At 34.6% G+C, this 17,041-nt stretch overlaps 1 protein-coding gene across 37 annotated transcripts in view; it reads right to left on the bottom strand.

Moving 5' to 3' along the window:
* RIMS2 (regulating synaptic membrane exocytosis 2) overlaps positions 1–17,041 on the bottom strand; it is a 447,907-nt gene that overhangs the window by 111,438 nt on the left and 319,428 nt on the right. Inside the window, exon 30 of one of the 37 annotated variants that reach the window (XM_058833022.1) lies at positions 3,423–3,512. The exons of the other annotated variants lie outside the window; for them this stretch is intronic. Within the exon in view, the coding sequence (XP_058689005.1) occupies positions 3,423–3,512 (90 nt within the window). The remainder of the gene's footprint in view (positions 1–3,422; positions 3,513–17,041) is intronic. 37 annotated transcript variants of the gene reach the window in all.

The raw sequence follows: 17,041 nt of genomic DNA, 5'->3' as shown, positions 1-17,041 counted from the left end.
CGGTATCCTGCCTAGCCTTATCTGTATCAGCACAGGACACACTCTCTACGCTCAACCTCCTTTTCCAGCTTCTTATCTTAAGGCATCACATATAAAAATGCAAAATCATGTGAAAATGTTTGCCTGCTGTACTTTTTTTTTCTTTTCCTTTCACTGAAAAATGAAATCTGATTAGAGGACCAGAGTTTTATTCATTTTCTTTCAAATATAACCTATAACAGCTCAGATGCAGCGGTGAGTGCTGAAGGTACTTAATAATCTCAGGTATGAACAAGGAACTATTTCTTGTGCTTTCTGATTTAGTGGTGTCCTAGAAGGCAGTATTCCCTGACAGAGTGCTGACATCAGCTAAAGGAAGGGAACAGATTCAAAATATGGCTTGAATTTTTATGCTATGCTTACATGTGATTCTGCAGTTCTACCCTTCCAATCCTTCAAAATCTTTGCATAAATACAATTGACTCTGTCAAATATGCATATCACTAATTCTGCAAATTGCATCAGAACTTAGAGCTTAAAGACATTCTTAAAAAAACCCAAACATATTGATTTCTGATATTCAGGAAGAAAAATTATCATCTTCTATTGAAAAGTCTGAAACACAAGAACCATTATGCTACATTATTTAATGGCCTTCAATTGTCCTCCATCAAATTTGCTAATCCCAATTCAAGTCATGCATATTTCTTGAATATGAATGCTTTATAAGGTACAGTATTACTGTTCTTTTTCTGGAATTTGAAATTATTTTTTTTATTCTATTTATGATTTTCTCTACAATTTGCTTGCAGATCTCAGTTCTTCATTCATGGTACTCATGTAATCAATGCCGATTTGTTCCCACAGGTTTTCTTAGCTATAATACTGCCATGGCTATTTCTATGGCACTGGTTAGGTTAAATTCTTAACAGACAAACTGCACTTAAAGACAGTACATGCTTTCACAACAGGTCATATCAGAAAACTCATCAACAGATGAAAAGGCAGTCAAAACAGGGGAAAAACAATATGAGGTGTCCCTATTCCTCCTTGCCTCCATTGCACCCTCTGCATTCAGGGACTAAGTTTTATTAGTATTGCTTCACTGTTTTCTGTGCAGACAGAACATTTAAATCATTCTCAGATGAAAGAAAATGCAGTCCTGTGCAGAGGGTGCAGTGGAGGTACTAAGACACCTTCTTCCAGATGTCCTGACTACTCTGCCTTGAAAAGTAACTCTTTGGAATTATGTAGGGATGGCTATAGGGAACAGTAGCATGCACACACAGCACACATAGCAGATTATGTTAGTCCTGGAAGTTGCATTACTCCACTCCTACCACTGAAGTACATAAGGCTATTTGACAGATCAGTTTGGAAAAGTATCTGAGGAATATATAGGGATGTGCCATTTGATGCCCATTGCAGAGTGTTCAGAACCACCTCAGATGATTCTGCCTCATGTATCATCATCCTCCCATGCAGAAGACAATATTGATAATGTAAATTAATACAGAAGTTATGCTTTTCTCAGGCATCAGCCCTCACAGAAAGACTTAGGACTGTTAAGTGAAGAACACATTTCTTAACTTTGTATCTATTCTAGGCTTTGACAATTGAGACTTGGCTTTTCAAACCAATTCTGTGTTGAGATTCATTTAATCTCTAAGTCACTGGAGATCAGTGGTTCTGTTCCCGACAGAAAAATAGATAGAAATCATGTAATTACCATTTTAATATACAGAACACCTGTAAAGTGAGAACTTTTTGGTTTTCATATTTGATTCTGATTTCTGTTCTTCTGCCTGGTTTTGTCTTTCAGTTTTAAGATTTTGCTCATGTTCCATAATGTAGAATGCCCCAAGAGCAGCCATCTAAAAAATATGTCTCTGCTTTCTAAAATACAGAGAAGGTGGCCCTAAAAGTACTGCCAATAACTATAAATAAATTATCTGTCCAGAATACAGTCCTAAGCCCACCTCAGCTGGGAGATGGAGTTAATGTTCCTACCTAGCTACCACATAAGGGAAAAGTCAGGGCAGAGACATTATTCTGCTGAACTCTCCCTGGAAAGACTCCCCCTGGAAAGATGTGTAGACATTGTATTTTGAATCTATCATGCAATAGTTAAAGCAGCTGGAAAAGACGATATATCACATTCTGATCCTGACTCCTATAAGCAGCATTTGTTTTATCCTGTAACTTCTTCTGATGCATCAAAAAGGAAATGCAAGTGCACATCTGGACCTTTACAGCTAGGTTCTCTACTTCTCAGGTTAGACCAGATTTTTCTGGTTTTCTTCAGTTCTGAGTCTTGTACTTTCAGCTGTACAATGGCTGAACTTCAGCAAAACACTTGGATATTATCAGTATTATATTACTATGTAGGTGAGATTACAGTATTAATTTAGGAGGTGACACAGCCAGCCAATCTTGTAAATTTTGTGTGACTGGGAGAAAGGTTATTATTAGAGTGAGACAACTAATATGCCCAATAGAGTTATTTGCAGCACAGAACTGAACTTAGGTATTCTTGCAACTGAAAAATCCCCATTCCCTTGAGTAGATGTGGATCAACCTTTAAATACAGGGTGAAACCTGCAATATAAAGATCCCTTTTCCCTTTCCTTTCCCTTCCCTTTCATTTTCTCTCCTCCCTACCTTCTCTACTCCTTAAAGTGTCCTTGCCCTTCGCAAGTGTATAAATTAATGTGACTAAGACCTTTTATTCTCTGATTATGAAGACAGAACAATACTATTATCATCATCTTTATTATTACTAGGTTTACCTTTTATTGCTATGCATTTGTAGGAACAAAGATAGCTGAATAATTGAACTTGACATTTGGAGTGAAAGAAAGTTTATGACAGTTTTTAGTTTCAGAAGAAACCCATTCATGTACAGAATGGAGGAAAAAAGAGGTTTTGTGAGACTGAGAACTTCAGACTTATGAAGATATAAACTTCAGCTTGTATAAAAAAATTACACTGGAATATTATTTCTGCCATGTGTGTTGGTGAAAGAAGGTTTCAGATTTAAGCCTGTAGAAGATGATTTTCCCACCATACATGCAGTAGATACCTTGGTTTGGTCAACTAAATAAGAATCAGCATAGATTATACTTGGATTCCTTAGGCTTACACAAATATATTAAGTCATAAAAAAATTCAAAACTAGAAAGCAAACTATGTCTAATATTGTGCCAGAAAACTTAATTTCTAATCCATGTGCATTCTAACACAATTGTTTACAAAAAGCAGATCTATTTTGGCTATTCTAAAACAGAACTAAATCTAAATGGTAATCTAAATAGCCTCTACATGCTGAAAATTTCACACCAAAGTGAAAAAATAAGGTACATAAAGCACACACGCATTACAAAAGCATGAAATGTAGTTTTATAGTCTCATGCTTTCATGTGGTTTTTCAAACCCTGACAAACCTGTCTCAGAATGGTGTTTCTTTTTCGGCAATGGTTTGTCATCAGTTATTGTACCATTCACCTTTTTCTGCTGGTCCTCCCATGTAACTTCTAGTGTAAATCAAAAAAAAGAAATCAGAAATATTATGTAACTTACATTAAAAGACACCTAATATCATTTGGGACAACTTGATCTAAACAAATGTATTATCATTAACATTAAAATTTAGATTAGTTCTGTGATGGAGAGAATTAGTACACACCTTAAACATTCTGGAACAGAACATCTTATCCAAAAGTTAGTATCTATGTAACTTGTCAAATATTCTGCTATCTTTAATGTTTAACAACTGGTATAAAAAACAGGGGTTTGTTTACACAATAATTTGGTCCATTTTTAAAAGTTAGTGTCCTACATTCTATAGTTGCTTACTTTATCACTGTGATTCTGTAAGTTATAAAGAAAGTTACAAATATTTTGGTAAAAAAGTCTATGCAAAGATATAATTAACAAAAATAACCAACAAAATAAATTAACAAACAAACAAACAAACAAACAAAAAACCTGAACAAGCAACCATGCATGTCTAATTTAAGTTGAAAAAACGTTTTTAACAATTAATTCTTAAGCCAAAACTAAGTCAGGTTTATTTTCAAAATCTGGAACTTTATCTAAATTCAGTTTCTAATTTGGGCAGATCAAACTACTCAGTAAGAGCTCTTGCACCAATTATTGCTGTATCTGAATTGGCATTTCTGATGTAACTGCTCAGAAAAATAGCAGCATGTACCCTGCTCCACAGAACTACATTCTCTAGGCTTGTGAGCTGCTGGTCTTTTTGAGGTTGTCATATTTTTTTATTTACAGTTTAATTCTCTATCTTCTGACAAACTAGGTAGTTAGCATAAATATTATTATCTTTAAACATTTTGGAATTTCATGGCAAAACCAAATCTACACCAAATAACAGGACAGATCCAATACTCTAAGCTCCATTTATGCTTTGGGCTGTTAAGAATCTGCTCATTTTGCTGATCCCATAAAGTGCGAAGTTCCTCACAACCATTGCCCACAGATGTTATCACTTTTACAGTCACAGAAATAGCCAGTGATGAAGAATAATATGGTAGACATGGAAAACATTTTTAATCTTACCAATTCAAAATAAATTGACATAAAGTATTTTAGCCTATGACATTATTATTATTATTATTATTATTATTACTACTACTATTACTATTACTATTACTACTACTATTACTATTATTATTATCCTTTTTCAAGAAGACTGATGGATATCTAGCATTCAAAATGTAATCATGTGAAAGTGTAATCCATATGCATCCTGCAGCCTTCCACTCTTTGGCTGTTGTTGGTCCAAACAGGCTGCTGTCCTATAAAAGGCTGCTTTGATTTTTGAATTTGATGGAAATGTAGGTTTAAGTAAAATTGCCACTGTAATGATTTCATGACACCAGAGATATGCAAGCTGAAACAGACTCTATCATCTTTGAAGTACCATGTGCTTCATGATAGAGTACTGAATGAGAAATCTCAAACAGAACATTCTGTTACTAAACCATGGAAATAAAATCTTAATATGATTCTTCCTAGCAAGAATGTGATTCTTTCTTTTTCTCTATGAATAGACACAGTTCGCAATAAATATCTACTGGTGTCATTTATCCTTTCTTTTTTTCAAATGAGTCCAGAAGTATCCTCTTAACCATCAAATCAAAAAACTCAGTGACCTCAATAAAACTACTTTTGAATTTAAGGGAGTTAAATAGTTATTGCTAGTAAAAAAACCTGTTAATAGTTACTGCTATGAAAAAAACCACCATTAACTGTAATTTAGGCCAAATAGTGGAGATCTTAGAATAAGATAAAAAGTAGGCATACAGTAATCAAAAGGAATTTTTCACGATATACAACAAATAATCTAAATACTGAAGAATATCAGGAAGCCCAGTGAATCAACATGCTATTTTTATGCAAATTTAAAACTCTCTCTCTCTCTCTCTCTGACTCAAGGTCAGAGCCCTTTTCAGAGCTCCTGGTTCAGTTCTGAACCTAAAAATTGTGGCTGTCTCAATCACCAAAATCATTAATAATAACAAAGTTCCTTACTAAAAGAAAAGCTTTATTAAACCATGATAATTCTTAGAGAGCTCAATATCTAGAAAATAGATAACCCTCTTGGTAACACTCTGCAATGACATTTGAATTGACCATGAGCGAGGGAATAAAAATCAAATAAAAATAAAAATCTTTGAATAAATAGTTTTGCCTCATGTTGAGCTTAAAAACAAGCAACATTACAAAAAGCAAGACTGGCTACTGTATGTTTTTGAGGAAAGTGATACAATGAGCATGCAAACACTTTCAAAAAACATTCTAATGACTTCTTTTCTATAGCTTCAGTATGTTTATGGTATATCAGCATAAAATTCAAATGGCTATTTAGTTTTATCAGCAGTTAAATATAACACTTAGATTGAGTGTATGGGGTCTGGCAGTACTCCAGATCAAGTGAAAACTTCACTGACTTCTAGAACATTGTGAGAGTTTTGCTAATAATGGTTATTGTTTCAACTGAGAAAAAAAAAATAGATGTATCCATTGGATTTAACCAAACATTTGACCTTTTCTTCAACATTTTTTAATTTCATTTTTATCTCTATGTTTTACAGATATGAGAAAATATGTTTTAAAGAGAGATTAAAATGAGAGTTTTTTGTTTGGGAACTAGCATGATACGCTGGTGCTTATTCAAAGTTCCAAAATGTCAGTGTTGCCCATATACTCTTTGGTTAGACAAATAAATTTAGTTACTATAATGTCCTTTACACAGTGTAGTCTCTAAAATCTCTTTTTTTCCCCCAAGGCAAAGGGCCACCATCTATTCCCTTGTTTTAACCAAATCCAACTTTGGTCAAATAGTAAATATTTGGAAAAAAAACATACAGTTTTCTAGATCATCTTTCTCCTATTACCACTCTCACTTCCCATAACATAAACTTCATCCTGTCTTCTGTTGTGACAGTTGGCTTATGTATAAAGAAAGATGCAAAATTATTAAATATTTATACAAAAAAGATCTTATATAGATTACATAAAATATGGAATTCTTGAGTCAGTGTATTTTAATCAGCTGATGCTCCTTTAGGGCTAGAAGGGTTTGACAGGTGCCCCAATGCAGATTTTCCCATCAGTATGAAACAGACAATCTTTAGATGCAGTTGTTTCTTTAGCTGGAGTTGTTGCACCCACCCCTGGGCACTGCACAGTGAATTAAGGAGCTGGGGTGACACTTGTGCCATTCCCTGGTGAGGATGACACTCACCTGTGCTGCCTGGGAGAGGAGGCGTGGTGTGCTCCTGCCAGGTACAACCTCAGCATTCCTTACGCTTTTGTTTAGAATATTTAATATGAAAAATACTAAAAATGTGGAAATAATATATGAGAAGAATAGTTGCATATATATAGCTTTCCTGAATTTCTAAGCTTGCTAGATTAGCACCAGGAATGTTGCAGTTGAATTGGAAATGGTGCAGCAAACTGCAGAAGTACAAGATGATGTAGCAAAATACCAGATACTAATGATGAGGAATTTTCCCATGCCAATACCCCCCTTCTCCCTTCTTTTCTCAATACTACAAACAGTAATAATCTTTCTCACAACTACCGTTTACTTGAAACATTTTTATATATTTCCTCTTTTACTGGAATTTTTTTGGTTTTTGTTTTCTTTTTTTTTTTTTTTTTTTTTTTAATCCACTTCAGCTTTTATCTTTTTTTCAGCACCTAAAATTTCTGGGAACCAATTTTTATCAGTGCATTTCTAGTTTTAGACTTTTGATTAGCTTATCATAAAGTCTTCACTTTTCCATTAGGACATACTTAATTTAGTCATATTTTTTCTGCAAATGAAAAGTACTCAGAACTATTTTTAATTTTATACAATGTATGCTCAGAAAGAAATTATGTTATTAATAATATATGGTGACAACTACTGTAAAAGTAAGTAAAAAGTGGATTTGGCTAGTGCTTCTTAAACCAATGCAGCACAATAAGAAGTCATTAAAACTGTGGGATAAACTGTCAGAAGCTGAGAAACTGGTTTGAATCAGATACTCAAGATCTCAACTCATGCATTAAGAATACAAGAAGAAGAATTAATTAAGACTAAATTCATGACACACAAGTTTTACTTTTTACAAAACAAGGTCCTTAAGGAAATTAAAGAGACATCAGTCTCTAGAACTCACACAGAGAGAAATATTTTCAGCATGTCAAATATCTACTACGAGAAAGCAAATGGCTTCCAACCATGATGTATGAAATGTCCCAGATGTACTAAATTGTATCTGGAATGAATCCAGTCCCACCTTACAGCACCAGGTGCTGCTAATGGCATCAAGGCAAACTCGAAGTGACACAAAGTCAGTAATCAAGATTTTATGCCAGATTGTTGATGTTCCTACACCAGAGAAATCTTCAGGTGCCTCATTAAAACAGTGTTGATGCTTCCCTTCCCTGATGTAATAGTAACAAGACTCAACCAGTACCCAAAAACAAGTGGGAACACACATAGTCTTTTTCTGACAGAGGGAGACCTCCTGCCTCCCCAGGTAATCCCCAGCCAACCTGAGGAACTTTCAGCTTCCTCTTTCGTCACAGTAGCAGCTGATCTACATTTTCTTCTCTCCATACACTGGAATATTTCACAGAATGTATCTGTACATTAGAGATCAAAGCATTTATCTGAGACATGATGGTCTGTCTGTCCTTCAAAATCTTAAATGCTTCTTAGAACATTGCCCTGAATTCTGCAGAGTGTGGGCAGTATAAAGACAGGGACAGACACATTATGTACACACAACCTTCATATGAAAATAGTTTGCAAATTAGTGCCAAGTCAACTAATGAATGCTAAGAAATGTTATAAAACTTTAAAATAAATAAATTGTTCATTAATGGCTTACATTATGGTTTATAATGAATGCAGTGTTCCAATAAAATTTCTGACCTATCTTAATGATTTATTGTTTTGATTTCATCTTTCTTACTGAACTACATACACATTCTGCAAAGAAAAGAAAAAAAAAACCAAGCAAAAAACCGCTCAAACCCCAGACTCTGAGCTTCATTTCCTGGGGCTGCAGCTGGAATATGTTAAAAGAACTTCAATGTATATCATCAGGTCAGCAAAAAAGAGTTCTGCAACATAGCTTCATTTCATATTATTGTTATTAGTATTAAAAATATGATTTTATGCTGTAGATTATTCCTTACTCCAGAAATGTTTTCTTCAAGCTATCTCCAAGGCTACATTAATTATTTGTAGCTGTAAAGCACGTAAGTCTAGTCCAGTAGCAGTCTCTTCTCATCATATTCTCTATCTGCAAATTCAGTCAACTATATTTTAAATATATATTTAAAACATTTTTCCTGGTGGATGCCTCTATGTGGATAATAAATTGATTGTAATCTTCTATTGCTTATTTTTATAAAAAATTGTAGATATACTCGAGCAAGGTCCCAGAGAGCACTTGTTGAAATAACAATCAGTAAAGTCATAGCCTATCTTTAGCTAAAAATCAGAGTATCATGTTGCTACTTTCATAAATATAGTAGATTTGTAAAACATGAAGAAAAACTAGAAAAAAAATTAATACTCCAAATGGCGGAGAAGAAGAGTCAGTTAATGTTACATTAAACATGAGTACATTAATATTTAGTAAAATATATTTAAATAACACAACATAAAGATATTATTTGTAAGCCACTATCAAGGCACTGTTTTATTATTGTTATTTTTTTTTCCAGTACCATTTGGAGCATGGGGAGGATTTGTTTGTTTGTTTCACATCTTTTTTCGTGCTTTTAAAATATGGCAGCTTTGCTCCCTCTTCTGGTTATATGTCTGCACCACTCCAGAGCGGGTCAGAGCCGGCCAGCAGCCGCTTCTTGGGAACATCTGGAAGGACACTGCCCCAGGTCACTTGTTAGATAAGCGGGGTCCTTTTGGCACGACTGGTTTAAGGGGGAAGAGACAGTGCAAAGAACCTGCGAGAGGGATGGAGACACCATGGAAAGGTAGCACCGTTGTTTATGTAGAATCCTGAGGCACAAGGCATAGGAGACTGGGCAGCCAAAATCCTGGGTAAGCTTCACTACACGCTTGTCCTGCTTAAATCCCTTTCTCCAGCATTCATGCCTGGTCTAGACACTGAGCTAGATGGGTTTTTAGTCAGGAGCTGGTATGGCAATCCTTATACTGCTGCAATAGGTAAACACAATAAAAATCAAAATATCTTCAAAATTTAAAGAATCATGAATTAAAAGAAAAATGACAAGTAATGTTCAAAATAAATGTGGAGCAAATTACAAGCTTCTGCTCTACACCTCTCTTCCAGAGTGTCTCCTCAGTTTTCCCTGGGTGTCAGGGAATACTCTGTGCATGCAAGAAAATTTGAACAGCCTACAAATTCACTCTGCAGAATGCAAAAGGTAAGGTTTAGCTTGATACAGGGTTTAGGATTTTCTTTACATGTTATTTTTATACTTATTGAAAAAGGTGCAATCTTATAGTAAGTCTTCAAACATTTTCTAAGCAGAAAGATAATTCTTTATTGTATGATAACATTACAAACAGACACCCAAAAAAAAAAGACAATCACAGCTGCTCTACCCTTTTTAAATGCAGCTAAGATTGAAGTTTATGGTACAATTCTAAAATGTAGAAAAAAATAATTCTGTTCACAAAAGGGGTCTGAAACTAAGCCAGTCAATTTAAACACTAATACCAACAATAAAGAAAATGTAATTAACAGCTTACATAAAGATGAAAAATAGAGATTTGTTTCTTCAGAAACCTCTAGGTTTTTCCAAATGTCAATTACTACTACTTAATAACATAAAAAACTTTCTTATTGCTCAAATTTACATGGAAATTGTACATCCAATTTTACATGTAAATACTGCCTGCACCAAAAGGCCTGTTTCATTCTTCTGCATTACTTCTGAAACATTTGGTTAGTAACCAGACAAACTGTGTTTGACTAGCAGACAAAATGACATCCCATTGTCACATACCAGTCTTAGAAATGCTACATGGTATTGCAATGTAGTTTTGAAAGATAGAAACTCAAATTTTTTATAAGTAAACTTTGAAGGTATTTATGCACAATTAGTAGCTAGACTCTTTGTTATCTGTAATATCTCCCTGATAGTTTCCATATCATAAGGAATTTTAACAGAATGTAGGTTCTTCAGTTTAGAGCATTTTACTGGCACTTTACTTTTACTGACTTGTGTTGTTGTATTGTGGGTTTTTTTTTCAATTTCACTCTTTTCCAAGCAAGCAAATTGCAATTATGTGCTTGTCTGCAACTAGCACAATCTAACCAGGTCTATAGTTTATTTAAACTTTACTTTGCTTGAACCAGAATTTAATTAAAATGCAGTATTTCTCTAGGTACTCGTAACAGATAGGAATATGTTAAGTATTCTCACAGCCCACATAAAACACATCCAGTATCATTTCTCATGCAAAATTCAGAAGCTGTTGTGGTCTCTTAGTGAAGTCTAGAGTCAGTGAGCCAGAGGAAGAGAAAGCACCTAGGAGACTCACAGCAGTCATGTTCAGTAGTTCAGGCAAAGTGTAGGGCCCAATTCCACAAATCCAGATGGTCTTAGATGGAAAAAGATGCTCAGGTCAGCCTTCAAGATGACAGTGCCCTCTGGCCTGACAGGAGCATGCTTGTTGCTCAGAAAGGTGTATTTGAACTTACTTCTGCAAGTCAGTTAAGCAGGTCCATGTGCCATCACTTCTTTGACTGGAATCCCTCTATTCTGCCTAGTTTGCCCTTCAGTCACCTAAAAGCTTTAGACTGTGTCTAAACTGTACAAGACTTAAGACATAATCCAGAACACAGCATAGTTTCAGCTCTATTCCTTCAGGCATCCAGACTGCTCACAGAGCGGTGGCACTTCCACTCTTGGGGAAACCAGAGTGCACAGAAAGGGCAGCACTCAGAGACTTGGGTCTGGGCTTGCTGTAAACTCAAGACACAAATATGCTTCAGACATTTCTCAGTCTGGAAGACGACAACTGCAAAGCATTTCTGATTCCCATAATATAGACAAAACTGTAGTGTAATCCTGTAAAATATTCTGAAGAGTGAGGGAATATGAAACACTTAAAATTTTGCTTTGGTAACTACATCATCTTCTATGCACCCTAAATTAAGACAGTAAAGGGCAGAATTACCTGGATCCTTATCTCACAAACTCAAATTATCAAACAGATCTATACAAAATACATGAAAGAGAAGTGCAAAAGACCTGAGGAAGATTGGAGAGATGACAGTTTTGGAAATAAATATTTGAAATTCAATATTAGACACTGACCATTGTATTGGAGTATAAGAGCTCTGCAGAAAAAACTTCTAAAACATAAAATAGACACCTTAGAAACTTAATAAGAGTATGAAACAAACTATCTATATAGAGGTTAGTAGTAGTTTATTGTGCAATGTACATGCCTGCACCACTCCAGAGCGGGTTAGAGCCGGCCAGCAGCCACTTCTTGGGAACATCTGGAAGGACACTGCCCCGAGTCACTTGTTAGATAAGCGGGGTCTTTTGGGCTCTACACATGAATAAAATATTGGTTTTGCTGAAGGAGTGGAAGATAAACCAAGAACAAAACCAACTTTAGCCTGACTAAATCACTGTTTATTCAGCTTTGTCAGGTCAGTGGCAAAAGCCTCCAATGTTAATACGATTGGAATTTAGATCTTGAAAGTATGACACTGAACTATCTGGTTAGCAGCATGGATTACAGGTACAGCAGCAGACTCACAGTGCTTGAATTCATTCAGGATTATGCTGGCACAGCCACAAGTGAGGTGACCCCTCAGACTGCTCTGACAGGCTGGTGACACAGCACCTCTGCAAAGCTACACCATTTGGTCTTGCCTACACTTGATAACAAGAAACTTTAAAAATGGTGTGGTTGTCCTGCCCAGACAACAAACTAGCACAGGCAAAACAGAATCCCTGCTCTCCTGGTATCTGTACTCCCTCTGCTAAGTTGTTCTGGGGAACAGACAGCTAGGAATGGTCCATAACTGTGTAACTGCATCTACACCCCTTGTAGGCTAGAGATGGAACTGTAAGAGTGAACACCCAAATTTTAATAATTCCAAGACACTACCCAGCTTATATTTCATTTATTGGCAGAAGGCATCAATGACACAAAATCTAAATGTAGTGAGGTCTTAGAAGTAGATGAAAAAGCAGTAACATATTTCTTCAAAATTATCAAAGCAATTTAGAAGCATGAACTTGGATAAAACTTCAAAGTAAGCTATTCATTGCAACTTTCTTGCTCTATTTTTTTTGATAAGAAACTTAAATCTCCATGTTAACATTTCAGTGCTTTGAATTAAGATTATTTCTACTGCATTTAAAAGAGAAGAGAGCATCAAACATAAATACAAACCAGACAATGGAAATGATTGCTAATAACATAAACCTTTCTCTAGAAGTGCATGATAATTAAAATGGTCAATTTTTTCTAGACAAATTAAAATGCGCCAAGCTTGTAAAATATGTATCCAAGCAATGTAAAAGAGTATAGATCTGGTAAAAAGTGGAAGACAACGCAGACAATTTTGCAGGTGTCGGCAAACTCTACTTGGTCTCTTAGGGCAAGGTAGCCTACGAATTCCAAAATGAGAAGAAATATAAAAACTACCCCTTTAGCTCAGCCAACCTGATCACATATCTGCCTAGTGTAAACTTCTGTAAATTATCTTCAGTAATACAGTTAGCTGCAAAAGCATAAACATCTGGAGTTTTTGATTCCAATAAGTATTTTTAAACCTTAGTTGAAAATAATTATACCCAAGAAGTAAAATAACACCCTGAAATTGAACATATGTGAACTCACTAATTTTGAGCTAGTAGAACTAAGCAACACACACACATGCAGAAAAAAAAAAAAAAAAAGAAATTTCTCAAGCACCCACAATTCATAAGCAATGTCATAATCAACTTGCCTTTTCGCCCATTAACAGGTGGGGTTTGATGTTTTTCCTCACAGTCTTTACAACATTAAAAACAGACAATGATGAATAACAATTGGAAAAGTTACTACAAAGAACAATGTAACTACAAGCACACACAAACTTGTTGCAAGCTACATGAGCAAAACTCCATGCACTACACTTGAGTTATCACAAAACACAGAGTGAAGAGCACACAGTACACACACCACTGAACACCACAGAGACAGAATCATAACAAAAGCAATAAAAAAGTAAACTGTACTATGACAAAAAATGGGAAGGCAAAGATATTAAAGGACACTTTGGATGTCTAAGTGAGAACCAAAATGGAAAAAAAATAAACCTGCTTTCCAACACTGAAATCAAGAAATTACTCCAGCATCCAGAGTTTTGAACAAGTAATGAGTCCCATCAAAGTAATTATTCCTGACTTTTTTTCATAGAAGAAAATAGTAATCCATATTTTCTTCTCTTAAATAACCATGGGAAGAGGGTTCAGGGCAAAGGATTCAGACACTTAGACTATTAAGCAGCATTTAGCATTTTAGGCATATATTTGTATGCTAGCAATTTTTCCTACCAGCTAGTACTAAATGTGTTTCTTGATCAACTCATCTTTTTTTTTTTTTTTTTTTTTCCACCACGCTTCCATCACTTTTGGCAATTATTAACTATTAATTAATTATGGACAGCAGAATGTAACCTATTAACAAGGCATGTAAATGCAAATTTATGCATTTATGATTCTTCCTTTGAAAAAAAAAAAAGAAGAACAGAGAAATTATTCCTTTAGATCTCTGCATATCTTTGAACCAGTACTGGGTGTTTCCTGAAATTAGAAGTTAAATTTATGTTTTAATCACATGATATTTGAGTTGATAAAAGTATTTGCAACTGTTTGATTTGATCATGAGCTATCGGTTTTCATCACACTACCAACTGAACTGTCTTCCAAGCAGGATGGAGGACATCATTCAGAAAGGTTGAAGTATTTCCATGTAAAGCAGTTGCTTGCTATTTTTACCCAGCATCAGTCTGCTCATGCAAACTGAGGGAAAAAAAGTGTCATGATACAAAAATCTTTACTTCCCTGCTTGTAAAAATTATTAATGCAAAGTGGACAGTACCACATCTAAGAAGTACCCACCCAGATCTGCTAAGCCTGTTACTTGAGCATAGTGACAGAGTATTTTCATAAAAAAAAGATTAAAAAAGTAAAATAATTGGGTACTCTTTTTTCATGTTGAATTATTTTAAACATTCACAACTGGCAAATAAACTATGCTACAATGAATTTGTTTGTGTTGTTCTTTCATGATAAAGAGAGATAATGAAACTATATTAATATTCTCTGGATTTGTAATGTTCAATGTATTTATAAGCTGTCTGGTAATGCTTCCCTATATGCTCAGGGGAAAACATATCTAAAGGAGATAGGCACTTGTGGTCAGACAGACCTGCCTCCACCTCTGCCTCCTGAACTCCAGTACGCTTGTTTTCTTCATCTCCTGCTGCATTAGATAAGCAAGGGATGAGGGAGGGGGAAAAAAGCAAGACAAAAACATGCATGCTTTGTTACAAGCTGCTCAAATTAAAAAAAAAACATCAAACAAAAGACAAACACAATAACATACAAACCCTCAGTCTGCGGCAGGAATTATTTTTTTAGTGAATCAAAGATAAAATAAATTGTTGTGCTATTTTTCATTTATATATCTAGTTATTCCAGTGAGATCTTTCTGCAAGTAATGATGCTTGTATGCAGCCCTTAATGTCCTTCGTCACCAATTTCTTACTGAATTTTTAAGCACTGGAAAGCAGACAATAAGTACCAAAGCAGAGAAAAGAGACAGATATAGGTAGATAATTAGTTTAAATCTTCTGCTTGGCTTTGCTTTAGTTTTCCTGGGAATAAAGTCGAAGCCTCCATTCTCAAAGAGCATATTTAAAATTGCATAAAAATCATAAACTAGTGAACATACTTGGTACTTTAAAAAGAGCAGAAGAAACAAAGAAAATGTTTTTTCAGCTTGGGAAAAATAGTTTCTTCAAGTTGCCAGATAATATGTTTTTTACCTGGATTTCAAAGTAGTTAGAATGCAAAAAGAAAGACATTTTCCACTAGTATTTTCAGTTGTCTAGAGCATATTTAAATACTAGAGAACACTGAAATGGTTGGGAACAACAGTGAAAGCACCATTAATGATAAAAAACACAAATATTTTTTAATGTCTAAAATAAAGAACCACAACTTTCTTTTGTGACAAAGCTCATGAGTACATGAAACAGTAATAATATTGAAATGTCAAATTGAATTACTGATATACTATACTCTGCTTTAATTTAAATGTCAATTATTTATTAAACAGCTTTGATGTGATGCAATAGAGTAGTTTTTCAAGGCTCAGATTTTGATTGCTTATCGATTTTTCATGTTCTCTGTTTCCAGAATTCTTTCTAGATCTCTCATTACTTGTATAAGTTTATGATCAATTAAATACCTCATTGAATTACTTGACTTTAGGTTTAGCTGGCACGTAATAGTAATTTTAAAACCACTGGTTCTAGGAGGTTATTTTTAATAGAGAAATTCAGGCTATAATCAATGCAGTGCAAATGCAAACTAATTTCTGCTTAGATTTCTGCCCTACAACTCTATGATAAAACCAGAATATTTAAATTCCAACAGATATCATGACATTAAAAATTTCAATTAAAATATTCAGCAGGGATATCACCTATACAGTCAATCTTGTCTCATAGAAACAAATATATAGAAGTTGTGCCTAAGGTTTTTAAAACCCATTTTCAGTAGAGTTGAATTAAAATGGTTTTGGCATTTAGCTACCTTGAAAGGCAAATGAACAATGGCTGTCACAAGCACAGCTGTATGACTTCTCAGTCATTTTTCTTTTATGCCCATTGTAGTCTCAGACCTATACAATAAGATCTTCAAATTTCATAAAACTGTTTAATTTCTTCTTTTGCCAATCCAAGAGGAAATTATAAACTACAAATTCCCTTGAAATGTCAGAACCTTTTAAGTAAGCACTTTAAACTCTGAGCCATAGGTAAAGTTTGTTCAAGTTTTTCTATGGAAATTGTACTAATGCAAATTAAATATTTTAATATTCTTCAAGGTGTGAGGATTCTGCTGCCTCTCAGCATCCAAAAAAACCAATCCAAAACCTCAAAGGTGTATTTTTGCAAAATCATAGTTGAAATCAAAACCCCAAAATAGACTCAGAAAGAATCCTAAGGAAGCCTTTGTACCAACCAATGTCAACCAACCTATTCTGTTTGCTATCAAGCCCACAAATGCAAGTTACACTGTGCAAGTATGAAGGTTTCTAACATAGTACAGCCAGTACCACAGAAGTAACCACACAAAAAAAGAAAACAGTGCAAAGCTCCGTATTTCCATATTTTAGACTGCTGTGTTTGCCTAAGTTCATAGCCAAGCTGATGGTAATCTAAGCTATCCTATATTTTATACATGAGATCAATTCAATCATTTATTTAAAAAAAATACCCATATGCCATATATTTTAAAATCA

The sequence above is a fragment of the Poecile atricapillus genome, chromosome 2, assembly GCF_030490865.1.
Source record: "Poecile atricapillus isolate bPoeAtr1 chromosome 2, bPoeAtr1.hap1, whole genome shotgun sequence".
NCBI classification, from domain to species: domain Eukaryota; kingdom Metazoa; phylum Chordata; class Aves; order Passeriformes; family Paridae; genus Poecile; species Poecile atricapillus.
Note: the sequence above shows the minus strand (reverse complement) of the source record. Positions and strands in the feature narration are given on the sequence as shown.